The 15467-nt window shown below is 40.5% G+C and overlaps 1 protein-coding gene across 1 annotated transcript in view; it reads right to left on the bottom strand.

The window, feature by feature from the left end:
* Nucleotides 1–1746: 1746 nt before the first annotated feature.
* LOC103777148 (glycine receptor subunit alpha-2-like) overlaps nucleotides 1747–15467 on the bottom strand; it is a gene marked incomplete at its 5' end in the record, with an annotated part of 30509 nt that continues 16788 nt past the window's right edge. The window contains one exon of the mRNA XM_008944688.1: nucleotides 1747–2025. Coding sequence (XP_008942936.1) covers nucleotides 1747–2025 — 279 coding nt within the window. The remainder of the gene's footprint in view (nucleotides 2026–15467) is intronic.

Consider the following 15467-nt stretch of genomic DNA (forward strand, 5'->3'; position numbering starts at 1 on the left):
TTGTAGTGACAGGATGTCAGATAATGGGTTCAAATTGGAAAAGGGTAGATTTAGATTAGAAATTAGGACAAAGTTCTTCACTATGAGAGTGGTGAGACACTGGAATAGGTTGGCCAGGGAAGCTGTGAATGTCCCATCCCTGGAATTGTTCAAGGCCAGGTTGGATGGAGCTTTGAGCAACTTGATCTAGCAGAATGTGTCCCTGCCTATGATAGGGGGGCTGGAATTAGGTGATCTTTAAGGTCCCTTCTAACCCAAACCATTCTATGGCGATGATGATGATATTTTAGTATAATTTCCAATACAGTCTTTGACACACTCCCAGGATCTGCAACAGCACCTTTGCTGTGGGGCAGTACAAAAGTGCAGTTTGGCATGCTAAGCCAGGTCAGCAGAAGATTGCTTTTGACCCTCTTTCTGCCGACAGAGTAGTGAAAGAGCTGGGCCCTGTCATGAACAGCCCTGCTGCTGTAAATGAAGAGGAGAGTGAAGAAATGTTAGTTTCACATTTAGCTTTATTGAAATTGAACAAATACCTTTTTTTAATAAACTCTTTTACACCAAGTGTAAAATTTTAATGTTTGATTCATGTTATGTTACAGGTTGTCTTCTTCTGTGTAAGCAAAAATACCATCTTTTTTTTTTTTTTTTTTTTTTTTTTTTAAATTTTCTACTTTAAAACATGTAGCAAGGATTTGAATAACGCAGATCCGGCACCAAAAGGTAACAGGTTCTGAAAATCACAGTACAGATTTAAAATTCTTAGGTTAATTAATGATATTTAAAATGATAGCCACTTTGAGTAAAGATATAAATTAGAGGTCTGTAAACAAGTTGTGTTTACCTATAGAACTATTGATTGCAGCTACAATGAGAGCAGTAATAGAAACTCAATGCTAAACTGAGCTACGCCTTTGAGGAAACAAGTTCTTACTAAGTAGTGTGGTACAGGGTAGCACAATAGGTAAAATACAGTTTGGCACCTCAAGTTGCATGTAAAATCAGCAGAAATAAAATGAAATAAGTGCACTGTCTTTCGACAAAAACAAACCGGGCAGTTTCACTGGTTTTGGAGTGTCAACTATCAAATAAATCACACGACACACAAGTTCAACCCCAAAATTACAGTTCTAGTAAAGCAAGATAATATTAAAATGCACACCCAAGAGGATAGTAAAGTATAAACCTTTTTTCTTTTTCTTTTTCTTTTTTTTTTCCTCTCCCCTATCAGTAGAAATAATTTACCACCCACAAAAGGATTCCTTGGTGAAACCACAAACTACAGACATGGTCATGGAATGTAGCTCAGTAGACTTGTTTCAAATAGAAAGGCAACATTATCCTGAAAAGGTTTGGTCCTCTTATAACTCACTGTACTGTAGCCACCACAGTCTCTTGGTAGATGTTTTAGGAGAATTGTTTGTTTTCTGATTCTCTTTAGTTTGAAGGATAATATCTTGGTGATAAAGCAGGGTAAAATTTGGCCCCTTTTGCAGATGTCTGATCAATGCTGATTCTGGAAGAACAACACTGAGAGTACATAGGGGAACCTTCCTTGACAGGTCTCACAGCGTATTTTTTCATGCAATCACTTTTCCTTCCATACTTCTTTTCGTCTTTGTTCATTTTCTCTTCAGTGTCCTGGGAGGGGGAAAGAAACCCTTAGTCCAAATAACAGAAAGACATTTCACTGTTTATTTACATGCGGATCACTTTGGCTAAGAAGTCCTGGCGAACCAGATTTGCCTATTTCTTGTGAATGTCCTCATGCCGTATAATTTTGTATGTAATCCAATAAAAGATGTTGAAAATGAGGAAAGCGAGTGGGAATGCAGCACGGGATATTGTATCAATCCTTTTTGCACGGTCAACAAACTTCTTTTTGATGGAATCTGAATCCTTTAGTGGTGCTGGAGGTGGGTTGGGTGGAGTAGCCTTGACTGCTGCACCATCTTTAACTTGGAGGCAGTGACCCATGCCATAGCCACTGAAATTGAATCGACTGTCACGAGCAACTTCATCTTCCTGGGGGATAAAGAAGAAAAATGAGGCACACAATCACCTGTTTATCGAGCACGCCATATACTTGAGTAGTTGAGGTGAACCCCTCCAAATAAACTAAGCAAATTAGCTAGTTAAACAATGATACAAAGTCCAGGTTTCAAAGATAAGCACGCAATTAAAACTCAAATATAAATACAGGGAAATAGGTGACTGCCAGTGTTTGTGAATCAGTGCTTTGATTTTTCTAGCTCTGACTAGATCAAGTGCCCTAAGCATCAAGCTGTATCCCAGCTCCATAGGGAAAACATCTGACTCTGAAGGTTTTTCATTGCTCTTCTTTGGCTCGCTTTGGGGAGGAAACATGGTCAGGGTAGTAGCCGGGAGTCTGCTCCAGCCAGATTGAATTGAATGACCCAGAGATCCAAGGACTCAAGCTCATGGCAATGTGTATCTATTGCTCAATCTAATCGCAGCCTTGCACCTCCATCTCTGATTTACGAAACAAGGGTAAATCATAGTCCTTCCCTGCTCACAGGAGTGTTCTGACAACCATTACTTCAAAGTGTACTGGGCACTTGGATTTAGTGGTAAGTGGGAGTTAGGTGCAATAGTGTGAACTACACTATAGTGCAGCACCATCTTGCAGAAATCCATTCTCTCTCTTGTCTGAGTGAGTAATATTTATTTTTGGAGAGGTGAGTGCCACTGAACTTTATCACCGTGATTACTGTGTGATGAAAGCTTTGAGACTGTGCTGGTAAATTGTCACTGCTGTTTCTCCTGTCTGATAACACAATAATACACAAGTTAACAGTTACTGGAAGCTCTCCATGAAGGATTCAAAACCAAGAAACAGGCAGCTCTATTCTTTCCCCTTCCAGCAGGGATGAATTGTAGGTCCAGCAGCTTGCCCTAGTTAAAGACCTTCTCTTGAATGATAAATACTTCGTTGGTGACTTAAAATGACTGCTTCTTGCACTCACAAGGGAGCCCACTCCCTCACAGAGAATTCTCCTTCATACATCTTACTGTATCACAGCTTTCTTAACAGACAATCAGAGACTGCAAAATAAAAACATTACAGCAGCAAGATTTTAAATGAGTACATTTGCTGATCTTAGGGGTGGGGAGGTAGGATAATTTACACCTATTCAGGATGTAAATCACTTCTCCTTTGCAGAAGCACCTCTTTCAATAACTGCATTTTTTTCTCTCTGTGGCTCCAGTGTTGGAATTGAATATAACACCAGACTTGCTCTCCTTACCTTGGAGATGACAAGCAAATGTGAGTAACCGGTAGTGTTATCCAAGTCCCTCCGACTGCTTATGACATTGAGTGCTTATGGAAGGAGGACAGGCAGTAAACGGAGCTTTGGAGACCCTGTCACTTCAGCCTGAGGACTATTGTAGTGTACCCATGAGCAGATGGAAAACTGCAGTATTGCAAGGTTGTTTGAGCACTTATCCAGGGTTTATACCCCTTTCATTTCAAAAAGAAGCATGGACCTCTCCTTTTTCAGTTTTATTTATTTATAGTTTGTAGTCATTCTGTGGTAGCTCTGAAACTCTGCTTGTCCTAGTGATTATAAATAGAGTAGACAATATTTTGTCTACAATAATATGTAGAGTATTTTAAAGATGAGTCCACTGAGACCTAAGTTCTGGACATTCCTATATGCAAGGCTTCTCTTGCATCACTAAGTAACACCACAAAGTCCTTCCATAATACAGAGAACTGCCTTTCTTACAGCGCTTTTCCTTTTACAGAGTTTGAAGGATAAAATGCACACCCAGGACACAAGAGGTGATTAAAAAGGGTAACAGATTTTCAGCAGCTGTGTTGCCATATGCACTTCATTCATTTTTTAAAAAAATAATGTCTGTTACTCCTGAGGGATCTATGGGAGGAAAACATGTACTGAGCTCAATGCAGGACTTGAAGAATACTGACTTCCACTGCGCCCTGTTGGGTTGCAGCTTTGTTGCATGGCACTGAGCAATTCATCTTCAATGTCACAGCCCTGCTTTTGAGCTTATACTGTTGTAATTTGAGTGGGAAACCATCGGAGATTTGGGACGGGGAAGTTTAACTAGCACTTGCTCAGGTCTTCAGCGCCCAGCCTTTAGCTGTAAGGAGCTACTCTTTTCCTGATGAGCTACAGAGCCCTGCTTTCTCGTCCCCCACAGTAAGGCAGCTGTGCCACATTTTTTCTCAGAAAACTCAGGAAGAAGTGGGCCTAGTCCCCATGGTAGCTTTTTATTTAGGACTGCAGTAGATAGGTGCTGATTTACCCTGGATACAAGAAATACAACATTCACCTGGGGGTATGAGGAGGGCATACAGTTCCCTTCTCTGCTTGAGCAGATTTGAATCTCCTCCCTGACAAATCTCTGGATAAGTTTGTTACCTGTTCTCCCAACGCAGAGTTGGTTTGCTGGTTGCAAAAAAAGTGTGTGCTTACTGGTTGGCTTTTTTCCAACCTTTATCATAAAAAGTTTTTTCAGACGAAATAATTACTAAAGAGAATGGCACTGTGTTTCCACTCTGCCACTTGTTTCCATGTTTGATATTACACTCTTAGAAAAAGCTAGCACTAGGGACACCCAAGCTGTAGCTGCTGAGATCGTCTAAGTGCCACTGGAAACAAGAAAGCCCACAGTCCTTACAGCCCCACCTCTAACCCTGAAAGGGGCTGCAGCTCCATAACCACCACATGATTTCCAGCAGTAAAATTCCCCAGCAGCTGAAGGGGCTTTGCAGTCTGACACCTGCCTGCCCTCTGATCACTGCCAGCATCTGCAGCCTTACAGGCAGGACCTGAATCCATCAGAGCTCTCCCACCTGACCAGAATCGTAAAAAACATCGGGGTGGTGATGTCTCTGCCCTTTTTAATGAAATTGGCCAATAGTTTTGAAAATGATCAGCAAAATGCTTCAGAGATTAAGACCAACATGTCTGTGCTAGAACTATACTTTTCCCACAAGACTGTAGAGTCAGCGCTTAGGTTCTATCGGCCCTCTGAGATCTTAAGCCAGTTCCATCCAAAATGCAACAACAGGGACAGAAAGACTTCCTCTCAACTGCTGAAGGGACCAGGGTTCAACACAAGTGCTGGAACTTCGGTGTTCACACTGCTTGTGGGTTAGCTCAGTCTGGTGTGGACCACATAGAAAAGTTTTCTCTCAGAAGAACCTGCTCCACCAGGGTCTAAATGCTGCACACTGCAGTCATCATCCATGTGGTGATAGCTGGCCTCAGGAACAATAAAATCCCTTCAGTGGTATAAAAGTACTTTGAAAAGCTATCTCTAAAACACCTTAATCTTATGGCAAAGCTACAATTTGACATCTTGGCAAAAAAAGCAGCTGGAAACCACTAGAGTGGCCGAATCCACTGCCATTTAAGCCATTGACTGTATCCTTCTAAAGGTACATGAATTTAGCCTTGCATAATATGTAGACATAACTCAGTCTGCCCTTGATAAAGGCATACGAAAAAGAGTCACAATCTAGGATGAGAAAAGGGAAACAAGAAGATGAAAGTGATCTTTTGCTGTTTTCCTCTCTGTTCTTCACAGTCCTGAGCATTTTAGAAGAATTATACTTTGAAAACTGATTATGTTTCCTGAGATTTGGAAAAATGCTTTCCACAGATGCTTTTTCTATAGCATACGTTTATGTGTATTATGGTGAACATGTTTAGGGTGGTTATATTTCTAGCATAGTTTTCTTTCTTTATCTTCCTCTTTGTAAAGCTCTTACTTCCATTCCATCAGGTCTAGAATGTAATTCACACTACCAAGTTCACACCAAAGCAATCAAGAATGATGAAAATCTAGTCCATTCAATGCCTTGCATGCCCAGTTTTCTGTACAACACATTCTGATGTGCTTTGTCCTGACCGCTTTTAAATGCTTTTTGTCAGCCCTGACTCAGTTTTAACAATGAGGAAAATAAGAGAGAGGCTGGCTTCAAACAGTGTATTTAATTTACTCTCTGATGTGATTTATTCATTTAATTTTGCTGCTCTTTTTCCAACATATGGTGGGCAAACGATTTAAAAGTCTATCTGGTTTAATTAAATTTCAAGGACATAGGAGATTAATTTTACATATAGGGTAGAGAACATCAGAGAAATTTTCATTTTGGCATTTATAGAAACCCACAATAAATTCAGACTTGAATGCAAAATGGAATCAATGGGAATTAGACACCAAAATAGCTTTGAAGACTTAATTCCTAAATCATCTTTATGATTTTGAGACACCTCCCTTCTCTCAGTACTTTAAATAATTCACAGTGTGGTTTTGAAAAGACAGTTGTGCTCAGATAGTTTCATTTATCAGGAGTCATTGAGTATATGGTTGAAGGTAGTTCAGCTTAGAAGCACGTTTGGACTTTCAAATCCTCTTTGGTTCCCCACAGAAGGCTCTTACAAAGCTAAAATGTCAGGAGACGAGAAGGAAGGTCCTTTCATAGATTAACTGTTTAAAAGGCAGTAATGGAGTTTAGGAGTAAAGATCAATTTCGTAACCGAAGGATTTGCCAGAGGGAATCCCCAAGAATCTGCCCAAGAACCAGTACAAGGAAAATGATTTATAAATTAACTAGGACTGAGGTTCCCAAGGGAAGGTACGCAGGTGAAACGGACTATTCAAAGCAGGCAAATCTAAGCCAGGCTTTCCAGAAGGATTTCCAAATGCTGAGTGACTAAATAACAAAATGGCAGTAAATGAAACAGAGGGTTGATAAGTGCAAGGTAAAGCACATTGCAAAAGATAACACTAATTACACATAGACAGTAATGGGCTCACAATTGGTTCTGTCCCAGGTGGGAGTCTGGGGAATTACCACACAGATGATTCTGACAACATTAGTCTTCTGCTAAGCAGCAGGTAGGCAACAGGCAAATGAAACAGAAAATGTCATTTTGCCACTTAATCCACTCACAGTGTGATCAGTTTTTCAATGCAAGGACCATTTCTGGTCACCTGAACTCAGTAAACACATAGCAGAATTAGATAAAATATGAAGGAGAGAAGCAAGGATGATGAAAGACATTTTCTGCACAAGGAGAAACAAAGTACATGAGATCTTAGAAAAGTTGTGTTTGGGAGAGGATATCACAGAGATCATAAAATCATGGTGAAAATAAATGGAAGGAAAAGGAGTTTGGGAGGGTTTTTTTTGTGACTTTTTTGGTTTTTTTTTTTTCCATTGCAGGAAAGACGATAAAATACCATGACACCATGGAGGAGAAAAGGAGAATTCGTTATTTAAAAGGAATTTATCTTTCATTTATACGTACAAATCATTGTGTGAGAACATTTCAGATGGTGAAAATAGCACAATGGCACATATTCATAGATGCATGTGCAACTGTTGAAAGTGTAACCTAATTGATACAAAATGGACCCTTGCTTGTTTATTCTCAGAAGACAGAAAAGTACTTCTAGGTTTGTCTTGGAGCTTTTAAGCACAATTTGTCTCAATACCCATGCTTGAGCACTGCTGGAGAATGGGTCCTGGAACAGAAGCCATTCTTTTTCACTGAATATGGCACGTCCCACAGAAATTTAGGTCTTCCACCTCCGTATTGTGTGCCAGGAGCTGGAACCAATTTAGACATTTCTTGCATTTCCCCTAGTGTTTAGTACTTTGACTGCCATGTTTTTGTTTTCACATGGTTCTGCCTTGAGACAAAATCTTGCTGATACAGAAAGAGATGACTCTTACAAAGCAAACCCATGTGTTCCTGTTTATTAGATGGGGGTAAAAGGGAAGATGAATGCATTTGGTAATAAAGAGGCATTTGGCTCTGGTGGCACTTGGTAATAAAGAGATCACTAACAAACTCCTCTGGTTTGTTCCACTTTGAAGAGCTCTGAATCTCAGCTCACCTATGGCAGATGTCATTCCCACTCAATCCAAGCTTCAGAGGAGCAGAAGCTGATGTAAAATTTCACTTTATTACCTTGATTCTGCCCAAAGTATAAACACTTCCCAGAATTTGGTCTAAATGTTGTTTTTCCTAAATATTCACCAAGATTTTTCATAAACATGTAAGTAGTCTTAGTGTTTTATGCTGCTCCATCAAGACCCACCATTTTGTGTGTGACAGTGGCATTCACCCCTTTTCTCTCTCTCTCAACAACAATTTTCCTGCTCTCTGAGGTTTGTTTTTTTTCTCTCATTTGGACATTCATGCCTTATGAAATCTAAGTAAAACAGATCTTATAAATAGCATTTACATTTTAATTAATGGAAAAGAAATTGGTCACTTGTCTTTGGTAGAGGTTTCCAATGGAAAAATTTAGGTTTGTTTTAGAAAGTTATGTTTAATAATATCTCCCATCTCCAATAAACAGCAGAAGAATCTCTGAACCACGAGTGATTTACTTCCTCATTCTGTAAGAACAGCAAGTGAACTGTTGCGAATACAATAATGAAATAGTAGTTAATGTGGCTTTGCCCTGTTTGAGTAGGAACTGAGCATTATCCAACTGAAAGAGTAACATAATTTAAACGTTTTGTGCAGCAAAAATATTTTCATGACTTGAAATATCTTTAAGTGGAATCTAAATTTTTCAAGGATTACTTTAATAATAAAGATTATACAGTCAGTAACAATGATTAGTTTGTTAAAAAGAAGGTAAAATTCCTTTTTCTTTAATAAAGCAAAGCTTTCTAATCTTGCTTTGTAAATGCAGTTAATGTAAATTTCTTATTAAATGTCATGTCTTATAAATACTATAATTAATATTTTAATTTGGGGGTAGAGAGAATTAAATGAACTGTTGTTTTGCAAATCATCATAGATGTTATGATAGAGAATCATATCTCCTAAATAACAGCAAGTCTAATCCTGACACAGTGTCTTGATTTCCCTCTATTTTAAATGAAAGTAATGCCTTAAAATATCCAGACACAGTGACTTATAGGCTTATAATTTGCCTGGATATTACATCCTCTCAGGACAGTGAAGTCTGGAGACTTGACTGCTCTTGAATAACTCTTCTGCAAGTCTCTGAAAGCAAAGGCAGACCAGTTTATCAATGGGAATGGCATATTAGTCTGTTTTACATCAGACAAATACATGTTAATGACCTACATTTGAAGGATAATCTTTTCTGACCAGAAATCTGTGGGATACAGGTCAAATAACTTCTGCTCATGCTGCCTGCATGCAAGGATGAGCAAACTGCAGAGCTAGCATTTAAATATGTGACTATTTCAGCTAGAACATGGAATAACAGTTAATGGGCACATCCAAGCAAAATAATGTTAAACTATATTTGTTAAAATTTTAGAAACTCAAAATCCTAAAGCAGTGAGGGAAATGTACCTAAAATACACCTTTACTGTTTTCTCTTGGTTTCTGCAAAACATCTGACCCAGGAGAGATGAGATGAGTCACAAGAACACTCTCTCATCTGCCTCCTGCTGGTAGCATTCAAGGCCCAGCCTCAGAATTCAGCATTCTCCTGCCCTGAAACCTGCTGCAGGGCCAACATTGCACAGTAAATCCTGCCCCAGGATGAGGGCACAGGGGGAAACTGCCACCACTGTACGTGGAGCACCTGAGCTCACAGTCCCAGGTCACAGACAGGGATATCTGAGTACCTGCCTCCCACCAGGATTTTTCACATCAGATTCTCTGGTGCTTAAATCTCCAAGCAGATTCAAATATTTTGGGGAGATGGTTTATACTGCACCTTTGGGAAATTTCTCACTGGCCTCTGCCTCAGCTGTAATCTTCTTAGTCTGCTTTGTTAGAGCACTCCTGTGTCTTGACTGTGGCGTCTCAGAGTAGCTTGTTTCTCAAACACTCAAAATTTAAAAAAAAAAAAAAAAAAAAAAATGTTTATGTGCAGAGAGGGCCCATAAACAGCACTCATGATTTGCTTAATGCAGATTACCCTCTGGAACTATGTATTGCCAGGGATATTTTTCAGGCTCAACTTTAGATTCCTTCAGCTCCTCCAGTTTTCAGGGTCAGTCTGCAGCCCGCTCTGCAGCAGGTCACAGACAGCAAACACCATCCTCTCCACCTGGGCCGGGGCTAAGGACAAAATGCTGAGATCTGTGGCATCTGCCTCCCTCTTGGTGACAGAAAAGGGAAAGGGAAGTGAAAGGAAGAGTTTTCTTCCTCTCTGCTGGTGGATTCTCCCCTTCAAGCGATTTGCTACAACAAACACCCAGAACAAACCCCAGCAAACGCAGACAGATACTATCAGAGCTTTCTCAGACATTCATGCATTTAATTTACGCAAATACTGCATAAAATGAATTAAGGATTGCAAATTATATTAATAATTTAAATTCTGTAGCAAAATATAGTCAAGAAGAATATCTGAATAATCTTAAAGAGTTCACATGCAAATTTTATAAGTTTTGTGTGTATTTTTTTCTTTTCCTGAAGACAGAAGCCAACAGATAGATATATAAACATCTTCCTTTTCCAGTTATCGGTTCTCAATACCAGACTTAAGATAAATAATATTTTGAGGCCAGTTTTCTTTTCTTATCTTCTGTTACAAAAATTATCCTTGCTGGCTTTGCATATCATTCAGTTCTTGTTAGGCAAGATCTCAATCTGGATTTCTCTAGCCGTTTTTACGTAGCTCTGAAGTGTAATTGTGTTAAACAATGTCTTTGCCAGCTATCTGCACTTCAAACTTGTTTCTAAAATTAAGTTGTTGCATCTTGGAAACATCTTGACTATTTGAATGTATTACTACACAAATAGGGTTCTGGATTTTCGTTTTGATTTACTTCTAGGAAGGTTGGTCTATAAAACTGATATTAGTTATATTCACAGCAAAATAAATATTCATTCTGAGGTAAAAATCAATGGCACTCAAGGCTACAGCAACTTGATAGTGCATTCCTTACACAGAATTATTGGGGTTTTTTTCCTCATATGGTAATAAATCTGTAAATCCTACAAGGTCATTGGAAGCACGCATACAACAGAAATTAAATGAAATTTCATTTAAAATGAGTTTCATGGGTTTTCTCTTCCTGTATTACACACACACACAAATATACACACTCACACAGTCTGTGTGTACACAGACATGTTGATATGTGTATATTTATATACATGTGTGCATCTACTTAATGCAGTCATGTAGTCCCTAAAAGCACATTTGTATTCCAGCATAAGCTTAGGAGCTCTCTCCAGAGAGTTTATCAAACTGCAAACTCCATTGTTAATACCTTCCTAACATGCTAACTTTTCTGTTAGGTTTTCCCCTTCAGATGGCAATGCAGTTCTGAGGAGCAGAAATACAGAACACATGGGCAAGGGTCATTAAATCCTCTCAATCCTCTCTGCCCATGAACAGGCTCTTTGGTGGGATGCTGGCATCTCTCCAGGACAACCATCTGCCCAGGCCAGTAGCTAAGCAACAGATTGCCTAGTGATGGACTTTTATTACTTGGCAAAACTGATTAAGGGATAACCTGAAACAATAGATTTAATTGTGTATAGGAAAAGTCAGAACTGAGAAGTACAGGCAGATGAAACATGGAAGCATGGCTATAGCAGTGGAAGAGTTATTCTTGAGAGAGGACCTCAGACTGAACTCCAATTTTGCTCAAAATTTCAAGGAAAAAGGGAGAAGAAATGTTTGATTGTCTAGAGGAGAGAGTACAAGAATAATACCAAAATTAAGGTTTGCTATGCCATCAGCCTTCCTGGATTGTGCATGTTGTATATTTAATCTTTTATGTGTCCTTGACTAATTCTAAATCAGTGTTTGCAGTTTTGGAGCTCTGGAGAAACCTTCTCTTGAGTATACTGAAGAGGTCAGGACTCCTTTTAAGGGCCTACAGCCACCTGAGCTTGAGGTCTTACTTTTGTAAGGGGATTACACCTGAGGAAGGATCATGTTCAGAATATATGCCAATAAACCAGAGAATAAAGAAGTGCAGGAGCCCTCCTGAGACAGAGGGAGACCCAGCAGCATGGGCTTCTACTTCACTGGACATCCAACACCTTCATGAGTACCAGACTGGAGCACCCTACCAGGATCAGACAAGATGATGGGTTTAGGGGCAGCCTAAATACAGCACAATCACACACACTATGCATTCTTCTACGTCTTTCTGCTCTTTGTGGCTAAATTTTCTTCCTCCAAAGAGAATATCAATCATAAAAGTAGAGCTCCAACTTGCCCAGACCACCTCTGAACTGAGAGCTGTTATTGTACCTTTTAAGAGTAATCAGGAAATAGTAGATTTTTAAATTTTTTTTTTAGTTTAAAATCTTCCACTTTTGGATATCCACAGAGCTCCTAATTGCTCAAACTTATTGATACTCATTTGTGCTACTGCTCATGATATACAGTATGCTCATTTGCTGGCATGGAAAGCTGAAATCTCTGACTGTGTTGGCGCATAAGCAGTCTGTGCCTTTGTTCTGACTGCCCAAAACGTGCAACACGAACCATTTGGAGGCTTTGGAAGATGAACACAATGAGTGCTGCAAAACCATCAAGTGACATTTTACTTTTTTTCTAGGTTTAAAGCTCAGCAAAAAAGAGTTATTTATGCACAGTACATGTTATTCTAGTCTACTGAAAACAGTAATATGGTAGTATATGCAAATAGCAATAGATTAAAGATTTGGCATGCTCTGGAATACTCCAATGACATGTCCAATCTCAGCAGTACCATCTGCTTTTCCTTATATGTGCTAAATTTATAGCACTGTGCTAATTTCTGTATTAGTTTACACACCACCTTGAGGAAATTATACTTAACAGATACGCAATATTTGGACTTTGTGAGTTATCTATAGCAAACACGTAGTAAATGTCTCTCCAATTACTCTCAGCTCTGTTCTTAGAGTATGGAGGTTTAAAATCAATAACATTGATTATGTACTCTTTTTATCCCTAAAGGAATGTCAGCGATTTGCCATTCAAATGTTAATTCTGTAAGTTTTTGCTCATTCAGATCTGGCTAGAATTTTGACAGATTGAAAAGTGAGCAGACTTTCATAGAATCATAGAATCATTAATGTTAGAAAAGACCTCCACGACCATTAAGTCCAAACTTCAACCCAACATTACCATGACCACTAAACCATATCCTGAACTACCATGTCTACATGTTTTTTGAACCCCTCCAGAGATGGCGGCTCCACCACCTCCCTGGGCATCCTGGTCCAATGCTTCACCACTCCTGTAGTAAAAGAACTCTTCCTAACATCCAACATATACCTCCCTTGCTGTAACTTAAACCCATTTCCTCTCACCCTATTACTAATTACTTGGGAGAAGAGACCAACACCCACCTCACTACAACCTCCTTTTAGGTAGGTGTGGAGCCAAATAACGTCTCCCCTCAGCCTCCTTTTCTCCAGGATGAATAAACCCAGTTCCCTCAGCCACTATTTGTAAGACATGTTCCCCAGACCCTTCACCAACTTTGTTGCCCTTCTCTGGACTTGCTCCATCACTCCACTGCCTTTCTTGTACAGTGGTGCCCAAAACTGGGCACAATACTCAAGCTGTGGCCTCACCAATGCAGAGTGCAGGGACAGGATCACCTCCCTGCTCCTTCCTGCTGGTCACACCATTTCTAGTACAAGCCAGGATGCCATTGGCCTTCTTGGCCACTTGCGGCACACTGCTGGCTCATGTTCAGCTGGCTGTCCACCAACACCCCCAGGTCCTTTTCCAACGGACAGCTTTCCAGACACTCTTCCCCAAGCCTATAGCGTTACCTGGAGTTATCGTGACCCAAGTGCGTGACCTGGCACTTGGCCTTGTTAAACCTCATACAATTGACCTTGGCTCAACAATCCGACCTGTCCACATCCTTCTGCAGAGCCTCCCAATCCTTGCGCTGATCAACATTCCCACTCAATCTGGAGTCATCTGCAAATTTACTGAGGGTGCACTTGATCCCCTCATCCAGATCATTGATAAAGATATCGGTCCCAAACCAAGCCCTGGAGGACACTTCTCGTGACCAGTCACCAACTGGATTTAACTCCATTCACCACAACTCTCTGGGCTCAGCCATCCAGCCAGTTTTTAACCCAGTGAAGAGTCCACCTGTCTAGGCCATGAGCCACCAGTTTCTCTAGCGGAGTGCCATGGGAGACCGTGTCAAAGGCCTTACTGAATTCAAGGTGGACAATATCCACAGCCTTTCCCTCATCTACTAGGTGAGTCACCTGGTCATAGAAGGAGATCAGGTTGATAAATCAGGACCTGCATTTTATGATCCCATGCTGGCTGGGCCTGATCCCCTGGCTGTCCTGCACTTGCTGTGTGATCACCCCCAAGGGGAACCACTCCATAATCTTCCCCAGATCCTCCTTCCAGCCTTTTTGTAGATGGGCGGCACATTGACAAGTTTCCAGTCATCCAGGATCTCACCTTTTAACCAGGACTGTAGATAAATGATGAAGAAAGGCTTGGCAAGTTCCTCCACCAGCTCCCTCAGCACTCTCAGGTAGATCACATCTGACCTCAAAGACTTGTGAGTGTCCAGGTGGTGTAGCAGGTCCTTAACTGCTTCGTCCTGGATTATGAAGTTTTCATTCTTCTCTCTGTCCCTGTCTTCCAGCTCAGGGAGACAAATATCCTGAGGGTAACTGGTATGACTATTGAAGAATGAGGCAAAGAAGGCATTAAGTACCTCGGACTTTTCCTCATCCTTGGTGGCAATGTTCCCCCCTGCATCCAATAAAGGGCGAAGAGTCTCCTTAGCTCTCTTTTTGTTGTTAATGTGTTTGTAAAAACCTTTTTTATTATCTCATAACAGTGGTGAGATTGAGTTCTAGCTGGACTTCTGGCTTTCTGATGTTCTTTCTGCATGACATAACCAGATCCCTGTAATCTTCTTGAGTTGCCTCCCTCTTCTTCCAAAGGTGGTAAACTCTCCTTTTTTTTCCTGAGTCCCAACAGAAGTTCCCTGTTCAGTCAGGCTGGTCATTCTCCTTGCCGGTTCATCTTATGACACCTGGAGAACTTCCTTCTTGAAGAGTGTCCAGCCTTTCTGCACCCCTTTGTGCTTCAGGACTGTCTCCCAAGGGATTCTCTCAACCAGTACCCTGAACAGGCCAAAGTCTGCCCTCCAGAAGTCCATGGTAGTGGTTTTGCTGCCCTTCCTCCATACTTCACCAAGAACTGAAAATTCTATCATTTCGTGTTCACTAAGCCAAAGATGACCCCTGAACATCACATTACTCACAAGTCTTTCTGTGTTTGTAAACAGCGGGTCTAGCCAAACATCTCCTGTGGTAAACTCACTTACCAGCTGTGTCAGGAAGCTCTCTTCCACACACTCCAGGAACTTCCTAGACTGTTTCCTCTCTCCTGTATTGTATTTCCAGCAGATGTCCAGTAAGTTGAAGTCCCTCATGAGAACAAGAGGGTGATTTTGAGACTTCTGCCAGCTGCCTAAGAAGGCCTTATCTTCTTCTTTATCCTGGTTGGGT

This window comes from Merops nubicus, unplaced genomic scaffold (assembly GCF_000691845.1).
Source record: "Merops nubicus isolate BGI_N331 unplaced genomic scaffold, ASM69184v1 scaffold6637, whole genome shotgun sequence".
NCBI lineage: Eukaryota > Metazoa > Chordata > Aves > Coraciiformes > Meropidae > Merops > Merops nubicus.